A 17,464-nucleotide genomic window follows, 5' to 3' on the forward strand; every position below is an offset into this window, starting at 1 on the left:
TCTTCTTCTTCTCTGAGGTTTTAAAGGTTGCTTCACCCTTTGATCAACTCTCCTTTTCAGTCCTCACCTTATATGACATGAGGATCCCGTATAACTCGTCCATGATTTGTCTAGATTCTTCATTTGTTCGATGGCTAAATTTTTTGCATAAAATCTTAGGGAAGAGGCTCAAGCGCCTTTTGCACGACTGGGCAGTCTTCTATCTTTTCATCAAGTCCACAAATGTTGTTAAAAAATTTCATCCATGGAAGGAGTAGCTGAAATGCTCTCTTCTTTCATCTTCAAGCTCTTGATTTTTCTCCAATGGGTTTGGAACTTGGCCTTAAGTTTGTCCAGAGTTCCTTCACTGAAGTCACAATGCATTACTTTGACAAACTCTAATTTGAATAAACTGCACAAAAAGACATTCACCACTTTTGCATTATTTTTGCTAGCATTCTTTCCGGCAGGTTCTATTGGTGGGGTTGATGGAGCTACATAACCATTCAACACTGATTATCAAAAGTCAAAGCCAACAACCATTAGATAAGTCCCCATTCTTACGCTCTAAAAGGCATAGTTTGTTTTGTCAAATAATGGAGCTCTGTTTGAACAAAATCCTTCTCGACTTTCCATGTATAGGATACTCTTTTACTTATTTAAAATTCAATAGCCATGACATAGCGATTACACAAGATTTACCAAGAAACACAAGATTTATGTGGAAATGCTTTCTAAGAGGAAAACATAGAGAAATGATTTCTTGGATCTATTGCCCAAGTCCAACCAACAATAAATTTCTCTTTAGAAATTTCGTAGACACCAATGTCCACCACTAAGCACCAACTAGCAAGAAACACAAATGTCTTTTTTGGGAGGTACCAACTTCTAAATGAACAAAATTTGCGTCTTGAGTATCGCCTCTTCAAAGCATGATAATAATGTCAATCTCCTTCATAAACTATTTGTGGATCTTCTAATAAGTCTCCTCTAAATCTGCTCAATAATTCTTTAAATAGATCTGATTTAATTTAGCAAGAATGTCTTTTAATGCTTGCCTTATTCTCTTCCCACACATCTTTTATAGTATATAGTAGGATCTTGAAATCATAAACAGCATTCTTCCACCCCATACTTTCCAAAGTGATTTGTGATCCTAGCATAGTATGAGGTGCGAAGAAATCATTGATGTTCCCTCCACCCCATTTGGGCCACATGTCATAGTAGATGTTCTCCCACTGATCTTAGATTCCCTAAAACCCTCTACCTTATCATCTTCTTCATTCAATTGATTCCTCCTAATGCATGTAGAACAAGAACCTAATTAAATCCTTGTTCTTGCTTTTTTTGCCTTGTTCTCAACAATTCCATCGAGAGCTCTTTTGGTCTAGCATGTAACATTTGCACGACATTGACTGCATATTGTACTATTATTTCCCTTTTCTTTTGATAAATTCCATTTGAAGCAGTAAATTCCACCATTGACATCATTCAGACACCAACAACACTTAACCTTTGTTGTGCTACCGACAATTGGTGTACAATGAGTCCATGTGAAGTCTTTCTCACATGGCATTATGATTGAGAGACAAATCTATGGAAGCATTTTATTTCAGCCTTTAGCATTGTATGTTCAAGTGGGGTTAGTTAAACACACAACCATCACATAACTACCTAGCTATTTACTCAATCACCATAACATGAATACAAATCTTGTAAGTATATTGATTAAGATTTTGATCTTGTAAGCATGTTGGCTCTAAGCTTGGTCCAACAAAGGCTGTTATAACCCCATATTGACATATGGCTCTTATAAATACCTGAAAATATATAAATATATATCTTCAATTCATCTACCCTTGTAAATATTATTCATTAAACAGTATTGAATATATTTCTAATTATATTATCTAAATAATAATATTCTTAATTAATAAATATCTTAATATAAATAGATCTAAAAGATCCACAATATTGAATTAATAATATTAAAATATATTTATCACTCAACATATATTATGACCTTTAATTAAAAAGGTCGGTAAGGTCGCACCTCCTTATTAATTTCTACGTCTACATATAAAGTGGGGCACATTTAGAAAGAACAAAAAAAGGGAAGGGACAAGAAGAAATTAGCATGACCAACCTACACGATGAGGGTGTTGCCAAGAAGTAGATCAAACATGGAGCTAGGTCAACACATATAAAGACTTTGGAAAGAGAACGTAATAAGCAATTCACTTACCCATGAGAAAACCTTCAAAGATACTACGTTGGTATTGAACTTCTATAAAATTGTAAGTATAAGGCCATCTCATAATAAGGGACAAAAATCCCGAAAATATAGGGGAAGAGCATGTAAAGTAAAATGTATTATAAGTTATGCACTTTATTAAATAGGAAAAGCTATGTTTGTTAGTTTATAATATTATTATATGATTTTTCCATATATAAGCATACACTTATGATTGAGGTTTGATCTTATTAAATATTGGAAAATTATTTTAACGCAAATAATATTTAAAGATAGATATTATAAGGTTTTATGTGAGAATAATTTTTATGTTTCCTATAGTGCTAGTGCAGAAATTGCATCCATACTATATGAATGGCTATGTGCCAGTGTAGAGTATGAAGTTGTCTCTGTTTAAATGACTAGACATGATGTCATAGTGCCAGTACAAAAGTGAGATCCTCGTATGAATGGCTATCATGCCAGTGCGAGAGATGAGTAACCTCGTATGAATCGCTATTGTGCTGGTGCGAGAGATGAGTAACCTTGTATGAATGGCTAAGACGAATGAAACCTCATAGTGCCAGTGCAGGAAGTGAGATCCTCACATGAATGGCCATCGTGCCAATGTGAGAGATGAGTAACCTTGTATGAATGGCTAGGTGAGAATTAGATAATGGTCAGAATATTTTGATAATGTCAACATATGCATATGTGAACCTTAATGGGTGTACTCTACAAAATATGGTTGACTAAGGATTAGGAAACCTAATCTAGAGATGTCTTTAAGGTTGGGGTCAAGATAGGAGGTAGAGAATTATAGTGAGTTATATTATTATTATTATGGTTCTAACAATTATTTTGCAGGTTTTCATTGACCCTAGAAGTGGGGACATTACAAAGACATTAAGTATGATTCAACGAGGACCTAACAAAAATACAAACCCTATAGGTATACTAATTAAGCAAGCGTCTATAGACTTGTAAGCATGTCGACTCTAAGCTTCGTTAAACAAGGACATTAAGTCCACTAGCACAATGGTCTAAAGAGAACCCAACAAAAAAACAAATCCTAGGGAGTATATTGATTAAGCGAGAGCCTAAACTTGTAAGCATATTGACTCCAAGCTTGCAAGTAACTTGACCTTCTAGAAATACAAGACTTACAAATACCCCTTTAAACATGCAAACAAGATTTGAACCTTAATAATAAATTAATAATAAAAAACTTATATTCTTAAAAGAAAATCATAAATTTAAATCCCATAAAATATATCCAAATAATTCAATACCTCCTACATGAATTAATAAGCAAGCCCATATTACTAAAATACCATTTATGGACCCCAAAATCATTTTCCAATACCCAATTTAACCACCCACAACCTAAAAAAAGCAAATTTGCAAATCACTCAATTACAAAGTTCATGGTTCCAGGAAGGAATTTACCATGTAGGCAACCACATAAGCCGCAAAAGAGATGTTCAAAATAGAAATCAGTATTTACAGAGACTAGGCATTGCACTTAAATTTCAAAACCTTCAAATAAAGTAAAGAAATAAGGATCTTTCTTTCATCACATGGATAAGCTTTGATTCAGTCCACATCAATTTTGCAATGCACTTTGTCAGCCTTGAACTTACAACTTTTAAGGCAAAAGCATTGCATATAGCTTTTAAACAACAATAATTTCAATACCCACCACCCCAACCTCCATTATCAACTTCAGCTGTTGTTTTCTCCCTATAAATTTGATGCACATTCTCTTAAATTTTTTTAGAACCGTCGTATAGATGTGTGAAGATCTCAGATGACAAACATTAGCTCATATAAAATTCTTAGCTAGTAAATGACCTCTCGGTTTTTTCAAAGTACTTAGAACTATGGACTCTTCCCCTCTCAGATAGAATCCTGGGAATCCCAGGAAGCCCATAAATCATGGTTTTGTCACAGTTCTAGGGATTTTAAATTGAAAAACCATTACGATGGGCGTAAACAATCAAAGTCAAACCAATATGATGGGTGTAAACAATCAACATAAATAAAGATCATCCATAATTATTCTGCACATGAACACCAAGATTTACTGTGGAGGAACATATAGTAGGAAAATAGTAGCATTGAAATGGAATCTTATGGATTTAGTTTAGCTAGGAGATGCAAAATGCAATGGAATTGTTGTTCATTAATGACTACGATATGAAAGAAAGAATTTTGTAGGAAAGAAAGACTTTTGATTCTAGAAAAAACAAAATACTTGAAAACATAGACGATGCTCACACTATGCTCCGACGATGCTCAGTAGATGCTTAGACAATGCTCACAGTCGTCAGATTCCAAAATGGTCAACTGTAGACACAAATGCTCAAATGATGCTCCCATTAGTTGGATTCCAAAATTGAATGCTTAGACAATTCATGGAATAGTTGAATGGTTCCTTTACAAGTTTGCGTGATGCTAAATAAGGAAACAACGTGCTTTTTTACCACCATTTAGGTTTTTTGGCACCAATTGGTAGACTCGATTAATCCCAATTAATCACAATTTAGACATGTTTTATTCTGATTAATCTATCTATTAAATCATTGACTTATTCTGACCAATTTTACCTGATTAATCGGGGGGGAAATCGGCAAATACTACGATTGTTGAGTAATTACACAAATGCACCTCTTCACCCAAGAAGGATGACTCATCAAAGGGGTCCGTCAAGTGCAAAGATAAATAGAATTGTTTTAACTTTTATTTACCCAAGAGTGGTGGTCATGCTATGGAAGTCAGCGCATTTAAATGCAATCAAATTAAGTTTTCAATCCCCAGAAGGGGCAATCCATCATGCTTGGTCAGCTAGCCAAGGGCCCTCAAAAATTATTATTTTATTTTAACTTCCATAGGATGTGAGTGACAAAACCCATGAGGAGCGATAAAAAATATGGACATAAAAAACATAACATTGAACTACCATGGAGGTCATTTAAGATGCACACAAATCATGACAAAAATATTGTCTATATTGATCCTTCTTTGACGTCAACAATATGATGGCAATGATCATGTTCAACTCTATTTGACACTAATGAAAACAATATTTCCAACGTAAAGCAAGTGTCATCTTCAATACAGAGGTGTCTTAAGAGTTTATAAAGGGTGCAACTAATCACACCAAATAATCTATGTTCTTCAAACACCTCCATGTAGACCTCTTGCACCTATAACATGACACATATCGGAAGTTAGTTATTAAGTCCAACTTAATAAATGACTTTATAAGTTATTGGTTCTAATTGGATGTTGTGTTGACGAAAAGTCTTAAGAGAAAAGTGTGGACAATTGAAATGTCCCTTTTCTGATTTTGTATGATATTTCCAACCTCTAATCAGATTTTCAAGATCAAACAACTAATATCACAAAGATCCACCAAATTTCTCAAGAAATCCCAAATCGGGTATGCCAGAAATTGTGCCAAAAGCTTCACAGCTTCACCTATTATTAATAAATCTGAAAGTGGACATTTTTACAGAAATTTCAGCAACATAACAGCCTACAAAATGACATTTTCAGATCCATATAGCCTTTACACAACAGTTCTCAAATGTAGGACAAAAACTATGCTCATCGGGCTCCCGAAATTAACACAAAAATGCTCGGAAACATCACAAAAACACTAATAATCTATCTCAGAAGTTTAATCACGTCCCAATACATATATTCAGCTCTATTTTAACACCTTAAAGTCTGAAATACAGCAGCAACCCAAACTGATATGAAATACTCAACTGAAAACACCAAACTCATACCAAAAACACACCCCAAAACCCACAAATCTGCACTGTTCAGCACAAAGGCAAACTCTGTATGAGCATGCACATGGAATGGCTTCAAACTCCCGTCCTTAGCCTTCCTGGAAACCTGCAAACTCCCGTTCTTGGGTCTCCCTGGAAACCTGTAAACTCCCATTCTTGGGTCTCCTTCTCCACAGGTTTAGCAGCCTCTGAAGAATAACAAAGAAAATGAGCAAAATCAAATTCTGAAATCCCCCCAAAATGCCTCCAAACCTCTTAAAAGAGGGCATAACTGTAACTCACATCCAAGAGAGGTTAATGAAACATATTTTAATAATAATTTTTATTTATTAGTCCAACGGTTTCAAAAGATTAACCCCCTTTTTCCGAAACTTCACTTTCTTGGGCATGCCTGCCTTAGCAAAGATTATTATTTTTTAATTATTTGAAAAGGGGACATGACAAGTCCTCCCCTCCCAAACATTGCTTGTCCTCAAGCAATGGCTGAACAATAAACCAATCAATCCACCTGGATCCCAAATGTAGTCATGAACTATACTACTACCAATTAACACAGACTCCTACAATATCCTCTGCAATATGACCAAGAGGAATCCATAATCAAACTGGCAATTATAGCTCAACCAAACTCCAAAATCACCACTACCACAATCAAAAACCCATGAGACACAAACTCTTAGAACATCAGAACCCAAGTAAAGTGGACAAATCAAACTACCAACATAGTAAATACCATCAACGCATCTCACTGGCTTATACGGAATGTACAATCCAACTCTGCAACAATGGTGAACGCTCTCGAATGAAACTGTACCAAGTATGGAGAATCCACACACTGTACAACTCCTATAGTCAACACAACTCTGCAAATCACCGGCCACTATCTCATAACCATAACTCCCATGCACTACTGATGGTGAAAAGACATTACAAGATAAAGAGTAAGAAATGGAATCCAAACCAAATTTGCCTGCCATCAACTCCTCAAAAAAAGGATCAAATGCTAACTGATGTACATACCCTGCAATATAATGTTGATTAAAAAAACCAACCTCAGTCAACAGCTCACCATGAACAAGTGATACAACCCACTGTGACTGATCACTAGCTAAGTCAGGAGATGTCATAGCCAAAGGAGTAGAATCAATAACAACACCCACTGAAGCATCACTCCCAAACTCCTGCTCTAAGTCACATATTATCAAGCTATCAACTGCAGAACCTATCACCATGTCATGCCTATCACAAATCTCATATTGAGGCATCAAACTATCCCATAACTGATGATAAGCACTAGGAACCAAAGTACATCTTTGTATCATCATCTCATCAACATGGTCATCAAAGGTAAATTGATGAGCGTACCTCACAGTGTAATGCCGATAGAATTCGCCAATCTCAGTCAGTGGCTCAGACTGTAATCTAAAGGAAACTAACTGCAATTGATCATTAACCATGTTGGAACTGACTACTACCTCCGAAGATATCACCAAGGGAGTAGTATTGCTAGCAGGAACCATGCCAACTGCCGACTCACCAACATCACACATGATCTTTGATACATCTCTAGTCTTTGTGCCATCAGTACTAGAGGCCACCACCATGTCAGGCATACAACAATCTACTACAACACCCAACTCAACTGAACCTGACTCTAGTGGGAATGAACCTGATATGCCAATGTTAGTATCAAGGATGGATGCATCCCCATCTCCACTGGCTCTGACAATCTCGGCCATGGACATCCTCGGATCACCAAACACCACAGCTTGTGACTGTATAGAATTAGGTAAAGATTGTAGTCGCTCTAACTCCATGGTCACCTTAGCCAAATGAAACTGTGACTCCTTGAAAGCCAACTGTGTACTCTCAAGAATCTCAGAAGTCACCTCAAGCTGCTCAATAAGCTCACTCACCTCATCTTCCTTGGCCAACAATGCATCATATGCTGTACTGCCCCACTCCATAAGATAATCTTTGTCGGCTACCAATTGCATATAATTCTGTCTCAAAATCCGAATAGCCTCCCATAAAGAGTGGAACTCTGTCAAGGAAAGATAACTGCCTCCCTGCTCATCACTAGTAGGAGAACCCCATCCATAAACTGCTAACAACTGACGAGCAGCATCGAAATGTTGGCAAGTGATAGCAATGTCTCGGTCACTAACTCTCAACTGATTAGACACATGGTGGCACTGGCTTGACTGTCTCCTACAAACCTCCTCTGATGCACTGTCTGAAGGAGTATCCTCAAAGTTACTAGTCTCTAGAGTATTACCATCCATATCCTGTGAATCAAATCTAAAGCTCATATCAACATACGGAGTATCAAAAACATTAGCATTGTTGTCCAACTCCTCTATACCCAAGGAAACTAAGTCTTCAAAACTGCCCACTGCATCCTTCTGGATGTCATCAATGCCAATATGATCCTGGGGCTCATCTATACACACTGCCAAATATGAAATATCATCAACACATTCCAGCAAGTATGGCCGACTGGATATATGAACAAAGCCCAACATTGGTGTATAAAAACTAATACCAACATCAGACAAGATATTGGCACAAGAAAAGACAACACCGTGTAATCTGCTAATCAAATCCATGATAGCACCCAAACAAACACTGCTACCAAAAAGTGTTAAAGATCTCCAGTCAACTGAATCCCAAACACCAATATAACAATCTCGAGTCCATATCCGTAAACTAGAATCAACTAGTAACTCAAGCAAACTCCTCACCTGAGTAATATGACCAATACCAACTAACTCCACATACCTGTCATGATGAGATAATGAAGTCACAATACTATCTTTGTTCACCTTCGGCTGGCTAGACAAATCATGTGAAGTACTACCAGCCTCAACCTCATGTGATGAAGCATCTAACTGTGCCTGGTACTCTTTCTCAGCAAAGTCATGAATGCTCAATGTCTGCTCATCTCTACCAGGTATCTCACCATCCTGCACAACAACATCCTCATAATCATCATCTGAACCCACTACACTGTAGTCACTGCCTATTGTAACTATACCATCCTGAATAACTGTGGCATCACCCTTTGACGACCTGTAAACAATTGTCTCAATTTGAGTATCAAGTTGACTGTTACTATCAATCTGTGTAATATCCTTTCCCACCACCTCCTGTGGCAGAGTAGAATCTGAGACCTCTACCTGGCTATCAGCTAGTTTCTCAAACTCCTCATGCAAGTTCTTGGGAATTGTGTCATCTGTCCTATGAGAAAATCTGCCAAATAGAAATCCAGTCAACTTATCCACCTTAGCTAGGTCGGACAACATGTCATTCATTATACGGTGGTGCTCAATCAACTATTCAGACATGTCATGGCTTATTTTCATAAGTTTATCTCGAATGTCTAAATAACCATCCTTTCTACTATTTTGACTCTGGATATCAATTGTCCAAGATCGTGTCCTCTGAGACTCTGTACTATACCTGTCCATTCTGGATAAAGTAGAGTGTAACCCCAATAGGATATAACTTCTTCAAACACCAAGAACTAACATGCAAATGATTAGAAGTAGCATGCAACCATAGATTTTGACATGCAACTGATTAGAAGCAACATGCAACCACCAAATTCACCAAGAACTAACATGCAAATGATTAGAAGTAGCATGCAACTATAAATTTTGACATGCAGCTGATTAGAAGCAACATGCAATCATAAATTATGACATGCAAGATCTGGGTAGTTGTCAAAACTAACATGCAAGATCTGGGTAGTTGTCAAAACTGACATGCAAACTTCTACAACCACCAAATTCACTAAGAACTAACATGAAAATGATTAGAAGTAGCATGCAACCATAAATTTTGACATGCAGCTGATTAGAAGCAACATGCAATCATAAATTATGACATGCAAGATCTGGGTAGTTGTCAAAACTAACATGGAAGCTTCTACAAACCCTCAGGCTGGCAAGATCATGGCTCTGATACCACTGAAATGTCCCTTTTCTGATTTTACATGATATTTCCAACCTCTAATCAGATTTTCAAGATCAAACAACTAATATCACAAAGATCCACCAAATTTCTCAAGAAATCCCAAATCGGGTATGCCAGAAATTGTGCCAAAAGCTTCACAGCTTCACCTATTATTAATAAATCTGAAAGTGGACATTTTTACAGAAATTTCAACAGCATAACAGCCTACAAAATGACATTTCCAGATCCATATAGCCTTTACACAACAGTTCTCAAATGTAGGACAAAAACTATGCTCATCGGGCTCCCGAAATTAACACAAAAATGCTCGGAAACACCACAAAAACACTAATAATCTATCTCAGAAGTTTAATCACGTCCCAATACATATATTCAGCTCTATTTTAACACCTTAAAGTCTGAAATACAACAACAACCCAAACTAATATGAAATACTCAACTGAAAACACCAAACTCATACAAAAAACACACCCCAAAACCCACAAATCTGCACTGTTCAGCACAAAGGGAAACTCTGTATGAGCATGCACATGGAATGGCTTCAAACTCCCGTCCTTAGCCTTCCTGGAAACCTGCAAACTCCCGTTCTTGGGTCTCCCTGGAAACCTGTAAACTCCCGTTCTTGGGTCTCCTTCTCCACAGGTTTAGCAGCCTCTGAAGAATAACAAAGAAAATGAGCAAAATCAAGTTCTGGAATCCCTCCAAAATGCCTCCAAACCTCTTAAAAGAGGGCATAACTGTCACTCACGTCCAAGAGAGGTTAATGAAACATATTTTAATAATAATTTTCATTTATTAGTCCAACGGTTTCCAAAGATTAACCCCCTTTTTCCGAAACTTCACTTTCTTGGGCCTGCCTGCCTTAGCAAAGATTATTATTTTTTAATTATTTGAAAAGGGGACATGACAACAATAACACTCATGGCATTGAGCGTGTAGAAGAAGCTTTTGGTTATTAAAAAGTTATAAATGCATTCCTTAGAAAGGATCAAACATCTTATTATTGCATACATTTTCACGAATTGTGAGCTCAAGGCTTTTGGCGTTGGAGTTTGGAGAAATTGGGGATTTCTTCCAATGCAATCGGTACTTTGAATTGGCCTTGATTGCCAATGAATTGTGTTTCACTCCTGAATATTGGTCTGTTGTTCGATCTGGAGTAAGAAGGTTTTCTATTTGGTTGAGAATTAATTACTACTGCTGCATATTGTTGGAAGAAGGGACAGGTACACATAGGCGTCCAAGTAAACTGCAAGAACATACAAATTTTAAAGCCATTTGGAAGCAAATAAAAGGCTGCAATCTAATTTTCAAAAGCAGCGTTAGTCTTCTGCATCTGATCAAGATATCAGAGGCAGCATTCCATTTCATAGGGCTGCGATCCACATTCAGATGGCAGCGTAGAATAATTAGAGGTTTCATTGATGAATAGAGTTAAGCTTTCAGCATCGGGGATCATCTTGTGGTGTAGTGGTGTTGTGGTTGCATTATTAATGGTGCAAACAAGGTTCAAATCCCCACTTGACCCAAACAGTGTAAATGTTAGTTAAGCCCACCTTGGTTGTTGTGCGTAATGGTGGTTAGGTGCACGTGTATGGCGAATTAATGGTGATGGAGATTTTGGTGTTCAAGCCAATCGTTGATGGAGACTGAGATAACAGTGGTCAACTCTCAAGATCGTCGTTGGGCTAGGAGTGCTCATGGACCTTGTGTCAGACCCATGTTGGGTGTGTTGGTTGTGCCCTCAGGCTTGGTGTCCCTACTAGGCTTCTATGCTCACATGTCTTGGTGTTGGATTCAGGGATGAAATCCCCCAGATTTGTGGCCTCACTGGTTCGTAGCTCCAGTCAAAAGTGAAATGTTGCTGATAAAAAAAAACACTAGTTTTCAACATCAACATCGAGTAGTTCCATTGCCAGGTTCTTTAATTCAATAATTTTTTGGACTTAATTGGTTTTGTAAGTATTTGCAAAATGAATAATGGCAAATAAAGTTAGCATTTGAATTTTGGATATTTACTTTGCATTTCAAGTTTGTCATTTCTATATATTTGAAAAAACAAAAACAAAATAGAAGCATATATTCTCAAAACACAAAATAATTATAAAACCTCAAACACAAAAAAGGAGACTTCTTTAGCACAAATTCAGAGTGAGCCAGTAGGGCTCATTATAGTGATTTTGTTGAAGCTCAAATTTTTCTATTGAATGAAGCCAATTAGTAAAAAACCAAAAGATTATCATCTTCTGATTCTTAAAGATCCAAGAAAATTTTCATACTCAAAGAATTGTCAAATGAAATTTCTCCACAAGGGTTTTTGAAAATTGTGTAATTGTCATGTCCCCTTTTCTAGCTAGTGAGTTTTGTTGTGCCATTAGCCCGTTTTGCCTTGGTCCCATGGGCAAACTAGGTTTTCTATATGGTCAAAGCAGTTTATGGCCTAAGCAATTTCAGTTGCAGGCTAATTTGAATTGTCTTAGTAGGGTATCCAAGCACTTGCTATTTTTAGTAAGTTGGCAGACTCGCCATTCTTGGTATTTCAGGGTGGGACTAGGAGCGTCTTGTCGAGAGCTTTCTGGTGAGCTATCAATCGTGCATATCCAAGTCCATCTGATGGGAGATTTTAACATCTGAAGATTTAACGGATTTATTATAAAGAGACTTTATAACTTACTCTGATATTGTTGATGTCACTTTGTTATCTATGTGCACTTTATTTCCTTAAGTGGGGAAAAAGGCTTTTATTTAAAAAGGAAATAAAGAAACAAAAATAGGAATCACCTGTTTGTTCTTAAAAGGGAAGATGGAGCTCATTTCAACTATACTTGGGTTATGATTTAGACTTCAATTTCTCTCTTGGAGAGTTTTTTGGAAGGCTTCAGCTTTCATCCAGCTTGAGGACGGAAACGCTCGTGCTGGTAGACAGTGGATGCAACCCCATTGTCTATGGAGACGTCACACTAGGTGTCTCACATATACTTATAGGTTCCTTTCTTAGTTTTCCAATCTAACTGTAAAACTGTGTTTAAGATTGGATTTTGAATGTTAGTTATTGTATTGCTGATGTATAATGCAATAACATATTCTGAAAAGTCTATATGAGCTTTGCTGGTCATACTATTGTATTGCTGAATATTATAATATAATAGAAAATTCTGAAGTTTTCTGTATGAGCATTTGTTGTTTAAATCTGAAAGTTTATTGCACGAACCATCTATTTCTATTCTGAAAATTACTGTGAAAGACACTTTGGGGAAAATATCCATAGGGGATATTACAGTAATGATAGAATCAATTTTCCTTTTCCAATATTTACTTTTTCTATACTTTATTCAGCCAACACTAAAAAGTAACGAAAGTTTAGATTTTTATTTTTATTTTGAATATTCATTTTTCTCCTTTAATTATTAATTATCTTTTAGGTAATTAATACTCCTTTTATTTGAATATTTAAAATTTTGTACTTACATTTTTTTATTCGCTTTTTGGCTCAGCACGACAATAATAAATTGTCATTTTGCAACATTATAATTTAGGTGCATGTGGATACAATAACCTATTATTAGATTATTCTCTTACAAATCTTCCTTTCAACGTATGGGGAATAAAGATAGCCTTCAGGATCTCCACTTCAACTCAATTTGAAAAGGGGACATTAGAACATGGGATCCAAAATGATGGGATGCTACATTGGCACAACACCAACCTAATCCTTTAAATATCTTACCTAACATTCCAATGAACATTTGATCGCTAATTGTACAAATCAAGAATTTAATATTTTGAAATGCTATTTTATGCATAGCAGGTATTACCCTACCATATTCAACGCTATAACCTTTAATAACTCCTGAAGATTTATTTCTCTGCATAACTGCACACATGCTATATCACCCTATATTATCATACTCACACACCATATACTTATTGCTGAGGGTTTAACATAGACTGAAATTTGAAAACCATCCACAAATTCAAGAGAAGTAGCAATGATGTAGAAATTTCAAAAGCTAAATAACATGATGCATACTGGAAGAAAATAAGAAAAGACAAAGAGTGTAACCTTAGTACCAGATCATCATATATATCTAACTAAAAGCTGTGTTCATTTTCAAAAACATTTTTGGTTGCAAGGAATAGTTTATAAAAACCATACCAGATCTATCCTTGACATCAATAAATCCATATTGCTTAAGCCTATCTTCATAATCTTTGCCCAGGCGGCCCCTTATACCTCTATCTAATGCATATCGTGCACTAATATTGATAACAGTGTCAATATCTTTGTACTTGGAAGCATAAAGCAACACTGCATTGCCACCTGAAATTAAAATACATCTTAGTGGTTAACCACATACCTAAACATTTTTCATAATTTTATAAAATAATGGTGAGACTATAAGAATGTCCAAAAGAAATAAAATCCAAAATCTTGACTACACTGCAGTAATTTTGAAGATTGACAAAGAAAGGCACAAAGACAGAAGGATAAATAGCCATGTTCAACAAGGATTTATTTTTCTATTTTGCTATAACTTCATACCAAAATTTTGGTGTATTACATTGCAACGAATACTTAGGTCATATAGATATTCTGATAATGCAATAAACAAGAGTAAGTTTCTATTTCAGAGATTGACAATGAAAGAACTGTTCCACATCACAGGATAGGGAATATACCAATTCTATAACCATTTCTCACAACAAGGAATCACAACAGCAGTCATTTATATAACAGGCACACGACATTTATAACTGTATAACAGATTTCTAGCGTTAATTAACTCACCTGTTTACAACAGTTATAATTTAGTGTATTTACTGAAGTCATACAAAGAACAGCAGATCCAGCTGAGTCAGACACTCGACATACCTACGATTTCTTGTCAAATCACAGACTATAGTCAAAGGAGCAACTTTCTTGGTCAACAAAATAGTCTTCTTGGTCAACAAAAAAGCAATATTGCCTTTAATGAGCTCATGCAAAGGAGCAGTCAACCAAAGTTCATTAGTCAACATAAGGACACCAAATGTCAGTACAGAATCAGTGGGCATCAGCTGTCTGTTATGCTACCTGTAGTTCTCTTTTGATCTTCAAATTTGTACTCGGTGACGTTGGACCAATCCGCATTAGGGATGGGCCTAATGCAGTTAAAAATTACAGGTTGGCTGGGGCATAAAAGCAAAGGATGTAATGCTGCAAAGAGTAAGAAAATCTGATAGACAGTGTGATGATATCATATACTAAAGTCAAATTTTGAATGATAATGTAAATGATGTCAAAAGTTCTTTCTTAGTCTACTTCATGTTTCATTTCATGCATTCAGTTCTAAGTTTTTCCCTAACAGTTCAAATTTTAAACACATAGATTAGTATTTCCTCAAATGTGAAGATCTCCTTTAGGCCAAAACAAGTAACTATAATGCATAGAATTGTGAAATGATCAAGATATTAAAGTGAGACAATTTGGGATTGAAGGCAATATATTCTTAAGCTAGATATCCTTAAGTACATTCCCAATTTTATTTCTAATATTTATGCATATTTTCATTAATGAAAAAGTTTAACTAGTACCTATCCGTGAAAGAACCTAAATGACTTGCAGAACTTTAAGAAGAAAAGACAGTGCTTATATAAATTTACAATTTCCAATTTCATAATACCATTTAAAACAGTAAATAAGAAGTGATATTCCACTGGAGTGCAAAAGCACCGTATGGGGGATTTTTCTCTTGAAAAAATATCTTATCTTGCAGCCATAAGTTATGTCCCAAAATTTGTAGCTTTGTAAGTAGTATGGCGATTGTCAAGAGGTCAGAAATTGCCACTGGTTTCATTGTCCTTGGGCAATTCCAGAAGCTAGATAGAACAGAAAGAGTTCACTAGATTAGTTCACGGCAACAATAGTTGCATCTGAACTGGATACACAAGCAATTGCTCCAATTAAATGGCAACTATTTTTTTTTGTGTGTCATAATTTCATTTATGGGAGTAAAACTGAAAAAACTATAGTTTCAAGCATCTGCAGACATAGATATTAAGGGTGGTATATTTCTTTGCAGTGCCCTTCAGTTGAAGAATACTATGCTCAAAGGACGCTGGATGTTTTTAAACAGGCTACTGATAAAATTCTATTGATGCATAGATCTCATCGTATTATACATCATATTCTTTTGTAAATTTTTAAATCCAGATCAAGATAAAGTTTTTTATCTTTAAAGAAAACAAAAATTGGGAAATAGTTGGATGCATGCCATTTAATCATTTTGGTGAGGACATTAGAAATTAGGGTCCAATTTCTCAATTCAATAAAATTTTATCCTGCATGTGTAGGAAACCAAAACTTCAGCAAACAATAGAAATATTTATGCATGCATCAAGATAAACTGATACATGGCAAACAATAGAATTGGTTCCCTCATAGTTGCAAAGAATTCAGAAAACTTGAACTGTAAGATAAATGACCTGTCCAAAGTACATTTCCAGAAGTAGATCATTTAGGGAGGAGATTCTTGAGCTCACACCACCAGCAGTAAGGATGCTCTACTCTAATTAATACTTTTTCTTCTGCATGAAAATTGAAGCAAAGGCACTAATTATAAATCTACTTATTTCCAAAGCCACAAGCATCTTAGTTAAGAAGTTAACAGCAACACTCGTGGAAAATGAATGTTCATGATGTTCAGGTGAGGCAGAAATAGTTTCCAAAAAGGATTTTGCAGTGTTTCATAGGAACAAATCCCTGGGGGTTCATGTGATTCCAAGGGGAATAGAGATCGGTATGTGATATTCCCTTTTTTGTCACTGCACATTCAGCATAATGAATTTACTTTTTAAAATTGTGGCCTTTTTTGGTTTTGTAAGTTATTTTAAAAGCTTTCCCGCCATTTTCTCAAAAGTCTCAAGAGAAAAATGTAGTCACCAAAACTGTATTGACTTGTCCCCATCCCATTAACTTGGAGAAATACTGGGACATTATTGGTAGTCTTTGACACTCATGACATCTTTAATTCACAGTTTAGCTCCAACTAATTATACCATTTTTATAGGGACTCTAATTTGAATCAAATTTGTAAAATTCTAAAGATAATGTAGTCTTTGAATATTGTGGAATCTAATAGCATTTTCTTTGAGTATGATGACCAAAAAGAAACACACCTTCGAAATTGTAATCAAAATTGCCAACTAATATAATCAAAATATAAGATACCCAGATTTCAGCTATAAGATATTACCTTTACTGTGCCCAATGATAGTGTTTACTTTGAACTCCTTCCCTCTAAAATATATAATTACAGATCGCAAATCTTCAGCCTCCTTCCAATAATTTCCATATAGAAACTGGCCTTCACTTTCCCTGAAATCTAACCCAGGTAAATCAGTTTGCTCAATGAGAAAATCCGGATTTCATGTAAAATGCAGAATCAGCAAAGACCAATGAACGAACATACTACAAAAGAATATTAATGTA

General features: G+C 35.8%; 1 protein-coding gene across 3 annotated transcripts in view; it reads right to left on the bottom strand.

Annotated features, from left to right (window-relative positions):
- The window catches only part of LOC149578856 (putative uncharacterized protein YDL057W), a 143,535-nt gene that overhangs the window by 65,154 nt on the left and 60,917 nt on the right, over positions 1-17,464 (bottom strand). For all 3 annotated transcript variants that reach the window (XM_089832161.1, XM_089832170.1, XM_089832176.1), the window contains 2 exons: positions 17,229-17,350; positions 14,150-14,314 (listed from right to left, as the gene is read on the bottom strand). In XM_089832161.1, the coding sequence (XP_089688287.1) occupies positions 14,150-14,314; positions 17,229-17,350 (287 nt within the window). The remainder of the gene's footprint in view (positions 1-14,149; positions 14,315-17,228; positions 17,351-17,464) is intronic.

Source organism: Cupressus sempervirens, chromosome 1 (genome assembly GCF_028749045.1).
Source record: "Cupressus sempervirens isolate cs-2001-9-10 chromosome 1, ASM2874904v1, whole genome shotgun sequence".
Lineage (NCBI taxonomy): Eukaryota > Viridiplantae > Streptophyta > Pinopsida > Cupressales > Cupressaceae > Cupressus > Cupressus sempervirens.